The 16,224-nt window shown below is 33.3% G+C and overlaps 1 protein-coding gene and 1 long non-coding RNA gene across 5 annotated transcripts; both read right to left on the bottom strand.

Annotated features, from left to right (window-relative positions):
* Nucleotides 1-283: 283 nt before the first annotated feature.
* Nucleotides 284-3,788, bottom strand: LOC123214001. 2 transcript variants are annotated; one of them, XR_006501788.1, is made up of 5 exons: nucleotides 3,684-3,788; nucleotides 3,429-3,529; nucleotides 1,372-1,462; nucleotides 615-1,138; nucleotides 284-503 (listed from the first exon to the last, which is right to left on the bottom strand). It is a non-coding gene; the product is annotated as an uncharacterized LOC123214001 (long non-coding RNA). The 2 variants fall into 2 exon arrangements; XR_006501789.1 differs by having other exon boundaries at nucleotides 3,429-3,548; nucleotides 3,684-3,786.
* A 387-nt stretch (nucleotides 3,789-4,175) lies between these two features.
* On the bottom strand, nucleotides 4,176-15,849 carry LOC123213999 (nucleolar protein 10). 3 transcript variants are annotated; one of them, XM_044633674.1, is made up of 17 exons: nucleotides 15,537-15,849; nucleotides 14,317-14,719; nucleotides 14,088-14,186; nucleotides 13,882-13,973; nucleotides 13,623-13,723; nucleotides 11,622-11,712; nucleotides 11,303-11,361; nucleotides 11,080-11,200; nucleotides 10,639-10,707; nucleotides 8,769-8,821; nucleotides 8,572-8,680; nucleotides 7,452-7,622; nucleotides 7,192-7,350; nucleotides 6,684-6,776; nucleotides 5,862-6,044; nucleotides 4,875-5,083; nucleotides 4,176-4,670 (listed from the first exon to the last, which is right to left on the bottom strand). In XM_044633674.1, the coding sequence occupies exons 2-17, from the start codon at nucleotides 14,456-14,458 to the stop codon at nucleotides 4,328-4,330; spliced, it is 2,094 nt and encodes a 697-aa protein (XP_044489609.1). In that variant the 5' UTR covers nucleotides 14,459-14,719; nucleotides 15,537-15,849; the 3' UTR covers nucleotides 4,176-4,327. The 3 variants fall into 3 exon arrangements, with proteins under 3 accessions (XP_044489609.1, XP_044489608.1, XP_044489610.1); XM_044633673.1 differs by having other exon boundaries at nucleotides 15,588-15,849; XM_044633675.1 differs by lacking the exon at nucleotides 15,537-15,849 and adding an exon at nucleotides 15,407-15,423.
* Between the last annotated feature and the right edge of the window lie 375 nt (nucleotides 15,850-16,224).

Genomic DNA, 16,224 nt, shown 5'->3' with positions numbered 1-16,224 from the left:
TGTAGAGAGTAACACAAAATTTAATACTATACTTCTAGATTTGTTTTTCTTTAACAGTATATATTCTAGCTAGAAAAATTAAAATTTAATGGTCAGCAAACAGTGGTCAATGCAGGGCAACAATGATCAACTCCAATCAAATGTCAAAATTTACAAATACCTATTTTAATGAACAATGTTTGAACCAAAAAAACTGAAAATTTATATTTTAAAATTTGGTCACTTTTCAAATACCCACTTCTCATGGCCTGCTACTTTAATGGTGGCTTAACTTGAACATATGTACAGCAGTATCTTAACACTATGTTAGGGAAAATAATAAGCTTTACAACAGATAACTCCTTTCAGAGTCCATGAAGTAACTGACTATTTCGCACCAAAAACTAAATAAATAATATTAAGCATTAGATAGTATCCCAACATCTAAAAGTGTTATGTATATTAATATCTTCCCCATGCTACTTCCAACTCCCATTTGTGTCAAACTCCAATGCAGTAACCTCCTGCAAAAACAGGAAATATAGCAAGAGAACAATTTCAGGCAAAACAATAAGGATAGACATGGTATCATTCTTGATTATGTGCACAATATTTCCTTCCATCCTGTTGCGTACCTGACTGTGATGAACTGATGTTGCAGGTGTTGGCTGATTTCTGGAACAGTATTCAGATGCTGGGATCCTGCTGAAGAAATAGATAAAGGTGTTGTGATTCGCTGAATGTATATGTGATGACAGAATACGGTAATTGATTGTAATGGTTTTATTGAATAAATAGGAGTTCAGATTACACTGATTTATTGGATATATGCTCAATGTAAACAGAACAACCAAACAATGGAATGTAAACCAAATACTCAGGAGCTACAGTAAGCAGCTTCCAGAGTCCCTAGGCTCCAAGCCCCCCAACCCAAACCTAAAGGTTCTCTACTTTTCTGCATGCCTTCAGTTGGAGTCTTCTTCTTCTTTTAATGTCATGCTGCCTTCCTGGAATTCTGCTTCATGATTCCTTTGATTGCGATGATTGGTATTTGCTTCCATGTTGGTGTGATTTATCCAGAGCTGCCAACTGGGTTTGAGCTGCGGGAGGTGCAGTCTCTCTTTTGCCCTTCCCCTTGTAAGTTCTGATAACTGGGGGTCTACCACATCCCATGTCCAAATATGTTAATAAGAAAAAAAATTGTTATAACATAAGTCAGAAGATCACCCAACTAAAAAGCAACTAAATAAATTCTATATAAATCTGCAACCAAAGCACAAAAAGAAACTAAATATATTCTATATAAATCTATAATTAAAGCACAAAAAGCAACTAACTAAATTCTATATAAATCCTTAACTGAATCACAAACTCTTAAAGAATAAAATGTACCTGTTCTAAATTAATTCTATATAAATCTGATGATGAGGCGGCAGAAAGCAAGTCACAAGATCAGCAATCATATGCCATATCCCTACCCATCCTGTTAATTACATTGAAATCCACAAAATCAACGATTGCTCATATAATTTGAAAAGAGATAGTCAGAACGGTAAAGGTTAACAAATGCAGATTGCACAGGTCTATCAAAAACAAAGGTAATAGAAAGGACAGATAATTAGATTAGAATCATATCAAGCTAACACTTAATCTGCTAATTAGTAATGACCATCCACCAATCCCTATCAGTTTATTTGCTTTAACCTATTAGACATGACCATCCATCAACTACAATCAGTTTTTTCATATTACTGCAAAATGATAAGGTGCTGAGGTACATGATGATACAAACAAACTGATGGACAAGAGGCAAAACATGTCCAACAGGAATTCTGAATGCAAGTACCCAGATCAAAACAATCATACTAAAAAGAGACAGACAGCTAACTTGAATCCATAATGAAGTGACATCCAAACACCAATTAGACCACCAAAAAGCCCTTAACTGCTAAAATCCTTCTGATAACCACCTCCACTCTGACTCCCACCCTCACAAAAATTGTGATTGTTCCCATCCTTCCAAAAAACCATATCAATGTACCAGAAGAAACTTTCTAAATTCACTTTATAGGCGAAGATATTTTGCATAGTATGGCATCACTCATGAGAATCTCTAAACTTGCCAAGGCACTGGACTAAAAACGGCAAGTAGTGAGCGCAGGATTGTTGTGTCATAAGGTTAAAAGACTGATGTGTACAACTTAAACTGTATCCAAAATAATAAACTATAAGACTTTATTGAAGAAAGTCTAATTCTAAAATAATATCTGCACTTTGAGCAGCAAACAAATATGATTGGGCTTGAAACCCACAAGCTAAGGCCGTAAGCCCTGATAGACTGAAGTTGAAAGAAAAGAGAAGCAGGGAAAAATGAAACCTCTAAACCAAGATTTATTTCATCCAAAGTTGTTCTGAATTTTCTGACAAAGCCATGTTTACAATAGTTTAAATATAACTACACTCTAAAATTCCTATACTCTAAAGACACTCAACTTATCAAAAAATAAGGCACAGAAGCTATCAGAAACAGAGACTTAAAATTAAATGCACTACCCCTAATATTAAATTATTAACTACTGCCAATTGAATGGTATCCTATAAAATTCATTAAATTCTTTCTTTGGAAACAAAATGGCCCACTAATGACAAAGAAGCACTTATCCCCAATCTGTATTGCTGCGATTATTCACTAAATAATCATGAAATTTTTGCCTGGAAATTAAAAAATAAGAATCCAAGCAAAACTGAACCGTTACCGACTAGGGAATTTAAGAAGCATTTGGAACCCCTCAAATTTTAGACAAGTTACCACATTATTTTCCAAATTTCATTTGCGCTTTTGATTGATCAAATCTCACCATAGAAACAACCTCTGAGCAATCATAAGTTCATTACACATCCAAGCTTTAGGTCTCTTTGGTTCACCTCTGTCTTCCTATTCACAGACACCAGCAGGGTTATCACTTATCAGTATTGTAATTTCGAAACCACAAATAAGTTGGTTTATGCCTCTAACTCTTATCTACAAGGACAGAGCATTGACTTGCCTCTACCTCTTAATGGACACCAGAAAAATGACAAAATATTCTCACAAAAGCTATTTTAACTTAATATCATGACTGAAACTTCCTAAAAACAATATTTTTTGCACAATAATGCATTCGCGAAGTCATATCAGAATTTCTCCTATCATAATTCATTCTATCTCAGAAAATATTGGCACCCACTCTTTAAAAAAAAAAAAAAAAAAAACCTCCAATTATGAAGTAAAATACCAGGTTGAATGTAAAATGAAACATTAGCCCATCAAGGAAAAAGCTTAACAGAAGTCCAGTAAATCAATAAACCCAGCCACGTATTATCTATATCAATTATAACTAATGCAAAATATTAAAATATAAGAAGACATACTACAGAAACAGGAACAAGTAACAAAAAAGCACTGAAACCTGGGGATTCGCAAAGTATAGTGCTTTCCATATTTCGCATGTTGACAAACAGAACGATCAGAACATAAAAATGCAAGCTTCGAATAGTCGTCAGCCAATACCTATATAAGCAAGAAATCACTGTTACAGAAATATTAAACTTAATGAAGTCGTTGTCACAGAAAAGTCAGTGAAAATATTAACTTAAGGAATAGAAAGTTTTTCTGTAATAAAACACAAAACTATCTTATATAAGCGAAAATCAAGTGCAAGCACCTCAAAATCAATTATCCCGGAATCCAAGTGCCTCTCAAACTTCAATGCCAATTGCCTTAACTCATATACTTTGACTTGTGGTGGATATATATTGTTAATACAGCCTAATGTATTGCCTTTATTTAGTGCCGATCTCCAATTCCAAAAATAAAAACATTTCTTTTTGCATGGTTGACCATTAAAATGACACAAATGCTTAATATAGTTTATTGAATTAATTTTATTTTTTTTATTGGAAAGGGCTGTTTTTATTTTGTTTATGTGTGTTTTTTCAATGGCAAATTCCTTAAATTACCTTAATGTTTTGGGGTTTTATATTCATGGATTTTGTGTGGACATTTTAACATCCTAAATAACATGAGTTTCCCTTTTATAAGATCTTACCGTTCTTTCTTGATCACACAACATAACCCTCCAAGCTCTTTCTTGATCACAAAGCACAAACACTCCACTCTAAATTTCCAGAGCCACAAATTTGTAATACGGCATTAGTTTCTCACAAAACCAAATATGAAATATAATACTCCGTTACTCACAAACCGAATATGTTACAACAAATAATGTTAATCTGCAAAAATGCGGAGGAAAAATCCTTCCTAATAAACCCCCAAAATGCACAAAAAAGGCATGTTTGAAATTTATGATCACCGTCTTCCTCTCCTACCATTCCCTCGATAGCCTCCTCGTGCTCGACCTCTGCCTCGTGACCTTGAACCATCTGATTTCAGCCCTAATGATTGTATTCCTCTTCTCTTTACTTGATGTGCCCCTTTGTCTTCTTCATCTTCCTTGTATTTGGCTGAGTTTCTAGTAGTGAACGAAATCTCTCGTGAACCACCTGGTCCTAACTTCACATTACTTGGGAGACCAGAAGTATCCTTTTGAAGAGCCTTCAACCTCTCTCCCATAGGAAGAGCGTCCTCTTTTGCAAGTGATACATGCTTCCAAAATGCCTCTGCATGCCTTTCATCCTTAACTTCATACAATCTACAACATTTTAATGTAAGAAAGATGGTTAGGAAGGTAATTCAAACAAAAGCCTCAACTCTCCTCTTCTCTCCTCTCCTCCCCACTGTATGTCAGTATCCAAACAGCCACTCACAGCCATTATTGAACAAAAGATAAATTAAGGGACATTAATCAATCCATAAAGAGGCATTATTCCGTAACAATAAGCCATGAGCGGTTTACCTAGGAGCTCGTGCTTTCTTATTCATCTTATTCTTGCCAAGCTCATCCTCTGATGGCTGAGATGCTGCTGAGACATCAGAATCACTTGCACTCTGATCTTCATCCTCCATTGCAGGTTCAAAATGTTCCTCCACCAGAGATGGTTGCTTCTGAGAAGCCAGAGGATGTAGAGCAAGATACTCGTTCGATAACTCATCAATTTCATAGTCCTGGACAACAAAAAATAAATAAATAAATAAAAAGTAATCTGAATTCAAAGGCAACCGGAAAAACAGGGAAGTTCCAATACAGAAAAATTTACATGTCCACATAGAAATCAAATTGTTAGATAAGAAACAAATCATCATCCCACCAAAAGATTTCAGATTGCTAAAACCTCAATTTTCCCAGCTACCTCTTCAATACGTGAGATACAGGGTATACAACTTATAAAATCCTATGCTAGGCACCAGTTTCCATGAATCCACAAAAATATGGCTTCCCTCATTATTAATATATAAAACCAGAAATCTAAATGCTACAACAATTTAAAGGACAAATAAAATTTCAACATTTTCTTCTTCTGAATGGAAAATACATTCAAGTTAGGATGCAAATCAAGCACTAAGCGCAGCAATTACACCTATTGCTCCTCCAAACAAATAATTAGTAGAATCCCCTTCTAAGAAAAATATTACAGAAATTTCCACATTCAAAGTAACATCTTGTGCACTGCAAGATGGTTTGCAAAACATCTCTTACAGATGCAAGACAGTATCTTGGGTGTTTTGGAAACAAATGAAAGGTCTTGCAACAAGCTAACACAGAAAGGTTAAGGTTAGTTATTTGCTATTTCACAAAACACTGAATGAAAGCTCAATGAAATGTAACCACAATGTTAGAACTCATCATAAATAAAACCATTAAAACAGAAAATATGAAAATAAAGAATATTATAATAATAAACTTAACAAACGATAGCAGCACGAGATAATCAGATTGTGATACCTTATTTTCAAACATAGCTGCAAATCGTTCATCTTTGAAAACATCACTGCCAAGGCCTTTCTTCTTCTTGGATTTCTTCTTAGTCTCGATGTCATCAACATCTTTACATTCATTTTCAGCTTCTTCATTTTCAAGGATACGAGCTGCAAGACCACGGTTAACCTTGGGTAATTTCCTTTTAAGCTGCATCAAGAAGGATATATATTAATTAGCCCAAACTTTATTATCCAACTTTACAAATACAAGAGTAAGAAAGATGGAATTCCAGAAAGCCCTAAGGTTTACATCAGGGAACCATGAACTCTTATAAAATATCATTTTGAAACAGAACATGCAGTAAGAAACTAATTTTTAATTTTTCACATTTTCTCCTTGACAAATTAAGGAACTTAGACCTGTTCGAAATTATTTTCAAACATGGGTATCTCTTATAAAAAACTAAAAACAGGAAAAAGAGCATCCAGGATTATATTTGAAAAACAAAATTTTTGAAACCTGAAACAGATTGTCCAAAAACTAGTGTTAATTCACATGTCCAATTAATGACATTTTGATATTTCTTGAAACATTTCAGAAATACAAACAATTCTCATCCTGTTCTTCCAAAATGCTAGTAGAAGATATGTTTCACATTTTTGCTCTCAAAGACATAACTAATAAGATTATCAGATTGTGGACACACAAAACTGAATTGCTTTTTCATGGACAGTTTAATAAAGTACTTCTGAACATGGCAGAAACATCGAGACATAAATACTTCTGACACAAACAGTTTGAAGAACAGTGAATAAAAACAATGATTTAGAGAATATAAATATTCACCGTAATTCTAGATGCCCGTTGCTCCTCAAGTTTCCTTTGTTTCTGCTCATCTTTATAGGTTTCATATGCAAAAGGATCTGCTATTGCCTTTGCCTGAAAACAGGATGCATTAGAACATATTTAGGCAACCATATTATCAAATCCAAAAAGCTATGGGACACTACAATATACCACATTGAGCAATACACACACACACACACACACACACACACGCACACACGCACACACACACTGAAACAAGTCAAAGAAAGTTGCTATAGTGTGCAGTCAAAGTATTTTGTTGACAACTTTTCTTAATGCCCTCATAACAGATCTAACAAATATGATTGATTTTTGTCAGTGGATGATCAACTTCACTCACTTCCAGTGAATATGCAAATTCCCCACAAAAACCCCAGTGGATGGAAAACAAAATAAAACTTTAAAAAAAAAAAAACTCTTGCGATTCCTAAGACGGTCTAAATATTCCATGAAAATTGAAAATACATATGCGCTGAAAGTACCTCACCTTCTTATATAGTCGATAATCAATAAAGAAGCCATGCATATAAGCTCTTAGAAGATTGGTGCCAATTAGACTTGTCAAATTCAACTTTTCAAGATCTTCTCTTGTCAAAAATTTGTAATTATCATATATGGTTGTTTGTCCACCTTCCTCTAGCTCTTCCTGTCAAATAGAATTGAAAAAAAAAGGCATTCCAACTCAAGATTCCAAATGAAATGAACAAAAGACAAGATAAGAAGCAATATACTATATTTACAACACACCGTCATATTTTCCATTGGAGCACACCATTTGGGAGAAGGTCCCAAATCAGGTATGAAGTAAGCTGGTATCTGGCTGCTATCTAAAGCCAGCAACACCAACCCGCTGTCTTTGAACACACATATATCATTTATTTTCCCACCTGATGGTTCAATCGGGGTCCTGCCTTCTCCCTGAGAATGATGCACCAATCAAATAAGACAAAAGAATAGGATACCAGCACTAGGAAAAATAAGAGAGAGAACATACATAACTATGATAAAATCATTAAATATGCACACATTTATATGATTTTGCATGTATATATCCCTTTTAAAATCCCTGACATTAAGTGAAGAATAACACTATCTCCACTTCATTTGCACAGAAAATACACCAATTCAGTCATTGATAATTCTAGGTTAATTAGCTATAAGATTCCCTCTTCTAGAAATTCTTGGCATCTTAATTTCTTTTTTGAAATAGCACTATGTCTTCCTGAATTAATTTTTACTTTTTGGTGCATTTTTCAAGCATGCTTGCTTGGAAATTTCCATATTCATTTCAAGGATTCCATGTATTGTAAAAAATAATAATAACAACACAAATATATATATATATCTCACTCTTAACCAGAAAATCATATATCTTGTCCAAGTATATAATCATGGTCCAAGGGCCGCCAAAAAAAGGATCAACAGTATACCTAGCCAAAAGCTTAACCAGAAAATCATATATCTTGTCCAAGTATCACAATGACAAAGCTTTGTTGGCCAAGAAAATTATGTTCATTTTTCTAGCAGGGAATATTACAAGTCAAACTGATGTATGACAAGACAAAAATCTAATACCAATGGATACATGAAGAAAAAAGAAAATATAAAGTGGATTAGAGAAAAAACGTAAGGGAAGAAGAGAAAAGAATTGGATGACCTAGGAAAATTAAAAATAGAGAAAGCAATCCAGTTGATCTATTATTTTGGATTATAGAGATGTTCAGTATATTTGTTAAAACATAGATGCATAAACAAAAGGGGAAATATTGAGATGCTCTCTTTAGTTTATTAATCCATGAATAGAAGTTTTCGAAAAAAATAAGTTGATACAAAAAATAAATATAAAAATAAAAATAAAAAATCTTACTGTCTCAGGGTCCCATATTCTGACAACATGATTGTCTGTTGTAATCAACTTTGGTCGTTCAGTGTTAAGGCTATGATGCCACTTGATATCCAATATTGGACTCCCATACCTGCACAGTGGTGGCAGCATTTTCAGCAAACAGATTAATTGAGTCCAAGCATGCTATAAAAAGATAGCACATGAACAACACGTCTTACATGTGATCCTTGATTCTTATAGGATACGAGGAACGCAAATCATAAATCAACACCTGCATCACAATTTTAAAACCATACTTTCAAAATATCATTATAGTAAAAGAATACAGATAAAACTAATATCAAAATACAGATATTAAACACCGCACAAAAAAAAAAAGTCAAATTAATGCTATATATAGATTCTTCATTGCTCTTGTATAGATTATGTACCTCCAACAAGGGACACTTTTACCTTAGTAGTAGACTCCTAGTCTACACTAGTAATCTTTTCTTTTTAATTAATATACATCTTTTGCTTCTTATCACACAAATCTACATCTAGTTATTCCTGAATAAGTAAGATCTAAGCTCATTAACATGCCTATATATCTCTCAAAGTTATTAGAGTCAACCAGTGAGAATTTGAAAAAAGTTTTGCTACTATTAAAGTTAACACTATTAGAAAAATACACACAAACAACTTTCTTCACCCATTACAAATAATGACTCAAGTTTCAACCCAAATTCAACTTTTCAACTCTCCCACAATCGTAAGATTTATTCTAACAACTCAACTCACCCATTATAAATAAGTCTACTTTCTTTCTAATCCAATTCAATTTCCTAACAAATTTTCTTTTATCAGAAAACATAAATATAAAAGTATTTCTTTAAATTAAAAAAAAATGTTGAGTTCGAGCTCTCTAAAATCTTAAAACCCTGGCTCAAGCTCCAGCTCCAGCCATGGCTGCTCAGTTCAGGCTTGTTTGAGCCAAGCTGGAAATAGAACCCGAGCCAGCATCACTTGAATCCAACCCTAATTAAACCTAACATATGATATTGCGTTGTGTTTACATCTTGGAATTGTATTGAAAAGGACATGGAAATGGAAAATGATAGATATTTGAATAATGAATAAAGAAATAAACGAATTTTGATTCCATTCATTTAGCTATAAGATTGAATATGGAAAAGGAGGAATGATATATGTGATTTGACAAAAATGCCCTCAACATTAACATATATAATGAAGTTATAAATTATGATTATATATTTAAATAAAAAACTAATTATGTCAACAATAACACAAAATTTAATACTATCGTTTTAGATTTTTTTTTTTACTATGAAAAGATATATTTTAGCTAGAAAACTTCAAAATTTTAATGGCTAGTAAACAGTGGTAAATGCAGGGTAACAGTGGTCAATGATGGTCAACTCCGATAAAATATCAACATTTATAAATGCCTATTTTTATAATCATTAAATTATAAAATGTATCATTAAAATATAAAAAAATTGTTTGAAAAAAAAAACAGAAAATTTAAATTTTAAAATTAGGTCAAAAAGGTAATTTCATTGGATCTTCTATCTTAAGAATTAGGATTCCCTAAAAATTTTAAGGAATCCTCTACCCATGTTTTTATGGAAATAATTATCCATTGGATTCTAATTTTTTATTCAGTTATACTTAGTAAACAAGAAAATTAGCAATCCTAATTCCATTCCTTCATCAATTCTTAGAAGTGAACAGCCCTTAATAAGCTCCCCCTCGGTAAAACTCCCCAACCTAAATATTTTATACAATCTTGAAACATTAGTTCTTCAAGCCATTAACATTGCATGCTTATTGTTGTCTCATTTCTTCCAAGGCCTATGGTTTATCCAACCTTTCATGGCCTGCTACTTTACATCTACAAATGGTCGCTTAACTTGAACATATGCATAGCACTACCTTAACACTATGTTAGAGAAAACAATAAGCTTCACAACAGATAACTCCTTTCAAATTCCATGAAGTAACTGACTGTTTTGCACCAAAACTAAGTAAATATTATCAAGCATAGGATAGTATCCCAACATCTAAAAGTGTTATGTGTACTAGTACCTTCCCCATGCTACTGCCAACTCCCATTTGGAATCCCCCATTTGTGTCAAACTCCAATGCAGTGACCTCCTACAAAAACAGGAAATATAGCAAGAGAACAATTTCAGGCAAATCAACAAGGATAGACATGGTATCATTCTTGAATATGTGCACAATATTTCCTCCAAACCCATCTCCAGAGACAATAATAAGAAACAAAATTGTTATAACATATGTCGGAAGATCTACAACTTAAAAGCAAGGAGATATGATGACCACACTCAACCCCTAAAGACCTTCATATGCGATAAAAAATCACACAAGGAAAAAGCATCTCTAAACAACGCACATTGAGAACAAGGACCTAAATTAAAACCATGTAACATATTGGAGACCAGGGATCTAAACTGAAGAAATTTACATCCAGAAGAACATTTGAAATAAGAGATAAAAATCTCAAACCTGGTCAGTATCACCAGCAGGTGCAATAGCATTAATTCTAGCAACTGAAGATCTCGTTCTCATGTCAAAACATTCCACAGCACCATCTTCCCCACCACAAGCAACTAGCCCATGAAGTTTGCTGAAATTGTAAAACAAGCCTCCTTAGCCTCAGATGTGCATATATATTATATTACTATAGCACATATAGGATATAACAATAGTAACAAGATTGAGCAACAACCTTCGAGAAACTACATTTAGAGCAGGTGATTGCGTATTCAGAGATGAGAGAAAACGACCCTGTAAATTACAAAGTCAATCACTAGCAATAGTACCTAAACATAAAGAAGGCCAAGGAATCTAAATTGAAAAAATGAGACCTATATAAATCTGTACAGAACAAAAAGCAACTAAATAATTCTATATAAATCTGCGACTAATGCACAAAAAGAAAATAAATAAATTCTATATAAATCTGTAATTAAAGCACAAAAAGCAACAAACTAAATTCTATATAAATCTGTAACTGAAGCACAAAACTCATACAGAACAAAATGTACCTGTTCTAAATTAATTCTATATAAATCTGGAGATGAAGCAGCACAAAGCAAGTCACAAGACCAGCAATCATATGCCATATCCCTCCCCATCCTGTTAAATACATTCAAATCCACAACATCAACCATTGCTCATATAATTTGAAAAGAAAAAGTCAGAATGGTAAAAGTTAACAAATGCAAATTGCAAAGGCCTAATAAAACAAAGGTAATAGAAGAGACAGATAATAAGATTAGAATCACATCAAAGTACCACTTAAGCTGTTAATTAGTCATGACCATCCACCAATCCCTATCAGTTTTTTTGCTTTAACCTATTAGACATGACCATCCACCAACTACAATCAGTTTTTTCATGGCACAATGATACAAACAAACTGATGAACAAGAGGCAAAACATTTCTAATGGGGATTTTTAATGCAAGTAATCCCAGATCAAAACTATCATACTAAAAAGAGACAGGCAGCTAATGAGAATCCATAATCAAGTGACATCCAAACACCAGTTAGACCACCAAAAAGCCCCTAACTGACAAAAAACTTCTGACACCCACTTCCACTCTAACTCCTACCTCACAAAAACTGTGATCGTTCCCACAATTCCAAGAAAGCATATCAATGTACTAGAGGAAACTTTCTAAGTTCACTTTATAGGCAAAGACATTGGCATAATATGCTATCATCTATGAGAATTTCTAATCTGCCCAAGGCACTGGACTAAAATGGACAAGTAGTGGGCACAGAATTGTTGTATCCTGGGGTTAAAAGACTGATGAGCACAAATTAAACCGTATCCAAAATAATAAACTATGATCCTTCATCTAAGGAAGTCTAATTCCAATACAATATATGCACTTTGAGCAACAAGCAACTATGAGAGGGCTTGAAACCCACAAGCTAAGGCTGGAAGCCCTGATAGACTGAAGTTGAAAGAATAGTGGAGAAAAGTGAAAACCTCTAACCCAAGTTTCATTTCACCCAAAGCAGTTTAAAATTTTCTGACAAAATCATATTTAACCACACCCTTAAATTCCTATACTCTAAAAACACTCAACTTATTAGAAAATAAGGCCAAAGCAATCAGAAACAAAGACTAAAAATAAAATGCACTACCCCAAATATTAAATTATTAAATACTGACAACCGAATTGTATCCCATTAAATTCATGAAATTCTTTCTTTTGGAACAAAATGGCCCACTATTTACAAAGAACTTATCCCCAATCTGTATTGATGCAATTATTCACTAAATAATCATGAAAATTTTGCTTGGAAATTAAAAAATAAAAATCCAAGCAAAACTAAACCATCACCGAATTTTCAGGGAATTTAAGAAGCATTTGAACCCCCCAAATTATAGACAAGTTACCACATTCTTTTCCAAATTTTATTTGTGCTTCTGATTGATCAAATCTCACAATTAAAACAACCTCTGAGCAATCAAAAGTTCATTACACATCCAAGCTTTTAGGTCTCTTAGGTTGACTTCTGTCTTCTTTTTCCCGGACACCAGCAAGGGTTATCAGTATTGGAATTTTAAAACTACAAATATGTTGGCGTATGCCTCTAACTCTCATCTACATGGACAGAACACTAACTTGCCTCTACCTCTAGATGGACACCACAGAAATAGCAAAATATTCCTAAAAAAGCTATTTTAACTTAATATCATGACCGAAACTTCCTAAAAACAATATTTTTTGCACAATAATGCATTAAGGAAGTCATATCAGAATTTCTCCTATCATAATTCATCATATTTCAGAAAATTTTGGCACCCACTCCTAAAACAAACAAAAAAAAAAATCCTCCAATTGTGAAATAAAATACCAGGCTGAATGTAACATGAAACATTAGTCCATCAAGGAAAACGCTTAATAGAAGTCCAGTAAATCAGTAAATCCAGCCATGTATTATCTATATCAATTATAAGTAATGCAAAATATTAAAATATAAGATGACATACAACAGAAACAGGAGCAAATAGCAAAAAAGATTAAAAACCTGGGGATTCGCAAAGTATAGTGCATTCCATATTTGGCATGTAGACAAACAGAGCGATCAGCACATAAAAATGCAAGCTTCGAATAATCATCAGCCAATACCTATATAGGCAACAAATCATTGTTACAAAAATATTAAACTAATTAAGTCATTGTCACTGAAAAGTCAGTTAATATATTAACTTAGGGAATATAAACTTTTAAAATTCTAAAATAAAACACAAAACTATCTTTCATAAGCAAGAATCAAGTGCAAGTACCTCAAAATCAATTATCTCGGAATCCAAGTGTCTCTCAAACTTCAAAGCCAATTGCCTTAACTCGTATACTTTGACTTGTGGTGGATATATACCTGCGTTTGCATTTCAGTAGTAGTAAAGTAACTTTAACAACAGGAAATCATATTTAAAATAAATTAAAGGAAGAATTTAAAATTTAAACAGGAAAAAAGACAAACTTAAAGCACCTGAGACGATAAGAAATTCTCCATCAGGAGTAGCCTTGATTTTTGTGGTTGCAGTTTCAAACCACAAGTCCTGAATTAATTCAACTCTTCGTTGATAATCTAGAATTGAAAAAGCCAAAGATAAAATATGAATACTTCTTTCCAAAAAGAATATATGTATGAATACTTAATAAGATATATGATAAATAACAAAACGGGTAAGATTAGGCATTAAAGTTCATATGAATACCAGCATTTTTACGAAGAGCTCGTTGCTTCTTTGGAGGGATCCAAGCAGCCACAGAGCGTTGTTGTGAAACAATGGAGTACACCTTTACTCCATTAACAGTTGTTGATTTTAGTAAGTTCCCTCCTTCTCCTCTTGATGCCATTACTTTAAAGTTGTTTTGAGGCACGGCTAGGGCTGGATTTGAGCCTGAACAGGGTGAAACTCGTTTTGGGGTGGGCTTAACTCATTAGAAAATAACTTGTTCGTGTTCAACTTTGTTCGCCACTCGAGAGTTTGTGTTTAGTTAGAAAAAGGCACATGTTCGTGTAGACAAACCAAACTTGGATCGGGTTCGCCGAACTCCTTCATTGGGCTTCAAGGTTGGCTCGCTTATTAGGCTTGGCTTCAAGCTCACTTCGAAATTCTGGATTTTTTGAATCAATTATTAATTTTTCGATTTCAGTTTAAATCTTTTTCCTTTCAATTTACTTTCACGGTTCGTTCTTGATTCCATGTTTGATACAATAATAAATACTAGAAAGAAATTACTGCTAAAAATTATTTTCATAAAATTTTCACCAGCAACAAATGTTAAAACAGCAGCAAACATAAGATCACTCCCTACACCAAGTCTAGACGAGCAGCCTTTTCACTGTCTATTTCTTGCATAATCCCAGGAGATTACATTAGTAGATTTCTTGTCGAAGTGAGTACAGTAATTAAACACATGCAAGGTTTTCTATTTTTTTCACCCATAGTTTTTAACGTTTTCAATATGAATTAAATAAATCCATATTACAGTAAGTTCTGCAGCACTGTCACTTTTAAGGGCCGTTCTTGCTTTGAAATTGAAAAGATCATGTTTCAAGCAAAAAATTTCAATTATCAAAGAAACACAACGTGAAATCTCAAATCTATAAAGAATAATCCAACATCTACCCTTTATGTCAATAATCCAACTCTCTGCCTATCCCAAACAGGGCGTATGAATATTAATTACTTTAGAAACCCACTACCCCAGTAGAAGATTAAAAAAGAAAACACAAATAAAAGCTAACACAATTCTTGAAACTTAGAGAACAAATACTCCATTATCAACCAGATTCATTACCATTGTCATTGGCAGATTGACCTAGATGCTACCTACAATATTCACCGTCACAATGCAAAATCTCCATCACCAGCAACACAAAAATTGATTGAACAATAGAACCGGCAGAAAAAAAAGGCATAAAACTTACAAGCCATAGTCACAGCATTCAAACTAAGCAAGAAAAAAATGGTTGACGTACTATGCCGACGTCGCCGAACGAGAAAGAAACGCCGGAGAAACGCGAAAGGCGCCGAAGTCGCAGCGGGAGAACACGAGAACGTGAGGAGGCGGAATCGCGGCGGGATAAGGGGATAGGGGGTGTAGATACTGCAGTAGTCTTAACGCGTTTGAACTTTAAACTTTTCAGGTTTGTAATATAAAGCGAGCCGAAAGAGCTGAGTGGTGGCGGCTGGGTTTTCAGAGTTTTCGTGGCAGGGGAAGATAAGAGTTTTTAAACCGTACATAATCTTCGAGGGGTTTTATAACAAGGGAAGGTGAGAGTTTTTCAACCGTAACTCTTTTTGAGTAGTTTAGTTTTGGAAATATTTTATTATTAAAATTAAAAAATTATTTTAAAGATTATTATATATAAATTATTATTATATTTAATAAAAATAAATATGTAAAAATAATTATTATATTTAATTAGAGGTAATAAAAATTATTAATATATTATTTTATTTAAATATTTTCGGTATAATTATTTTAAAATATTTTTATATTATTTGTTATATTAATTAAAAATAAAATTATTTTTGTCCTAAAAAATAATAAATAAATTATATATATAATAAAATCAAGATTACATCAGTAATTTTTTAATACTTAAGGAAGAG

The sequence above is a fragment of the Mangifera indica genome, chromosome 4, assembly GCF_011075055.1.
Source record: "Mangifera indica cultivar Alphonso chromosome 4, CATAS_Mindica_2.1, whole genome shotgun sequence".
In the NCBI taxonomy this organism is placed as follows: domain Eukaryota; kingdom Viridiplantae; phylum Streptophyta; class Magnoliopsida; order Sapindales; family Anacardiaceae; genus Mangifera; species Mangifera indica.
The sequence above is the reverse complement of the archived record's forward strand: the minus strand, read 5'-3'. Positions and strand labels throughout refer to the sequence as shown.

Coding starts and splice junctions, on each gene's coding strand:
- LOC123213999 (XM_044633674.1), bottom strand. CDS start 14,458: ATGGCATCAAGAGGAGAAGGAGGGAACTTACTAAAATCAACAACTGTT. Junction 11,362..11,621: donor ATAGAATTAATTTAGAACAG/GTACATTTTGTT, acceptor TGTAATTTACAG/GGTCGTTTTCTCTCATCTCT. Junction 7,623..8,571: donor GAATATGGGACCCTGAGACA/GTAAGATTTTTT, acceptor CATCATTCTCAG/GGAGAAGGCAGGACCCCGAT.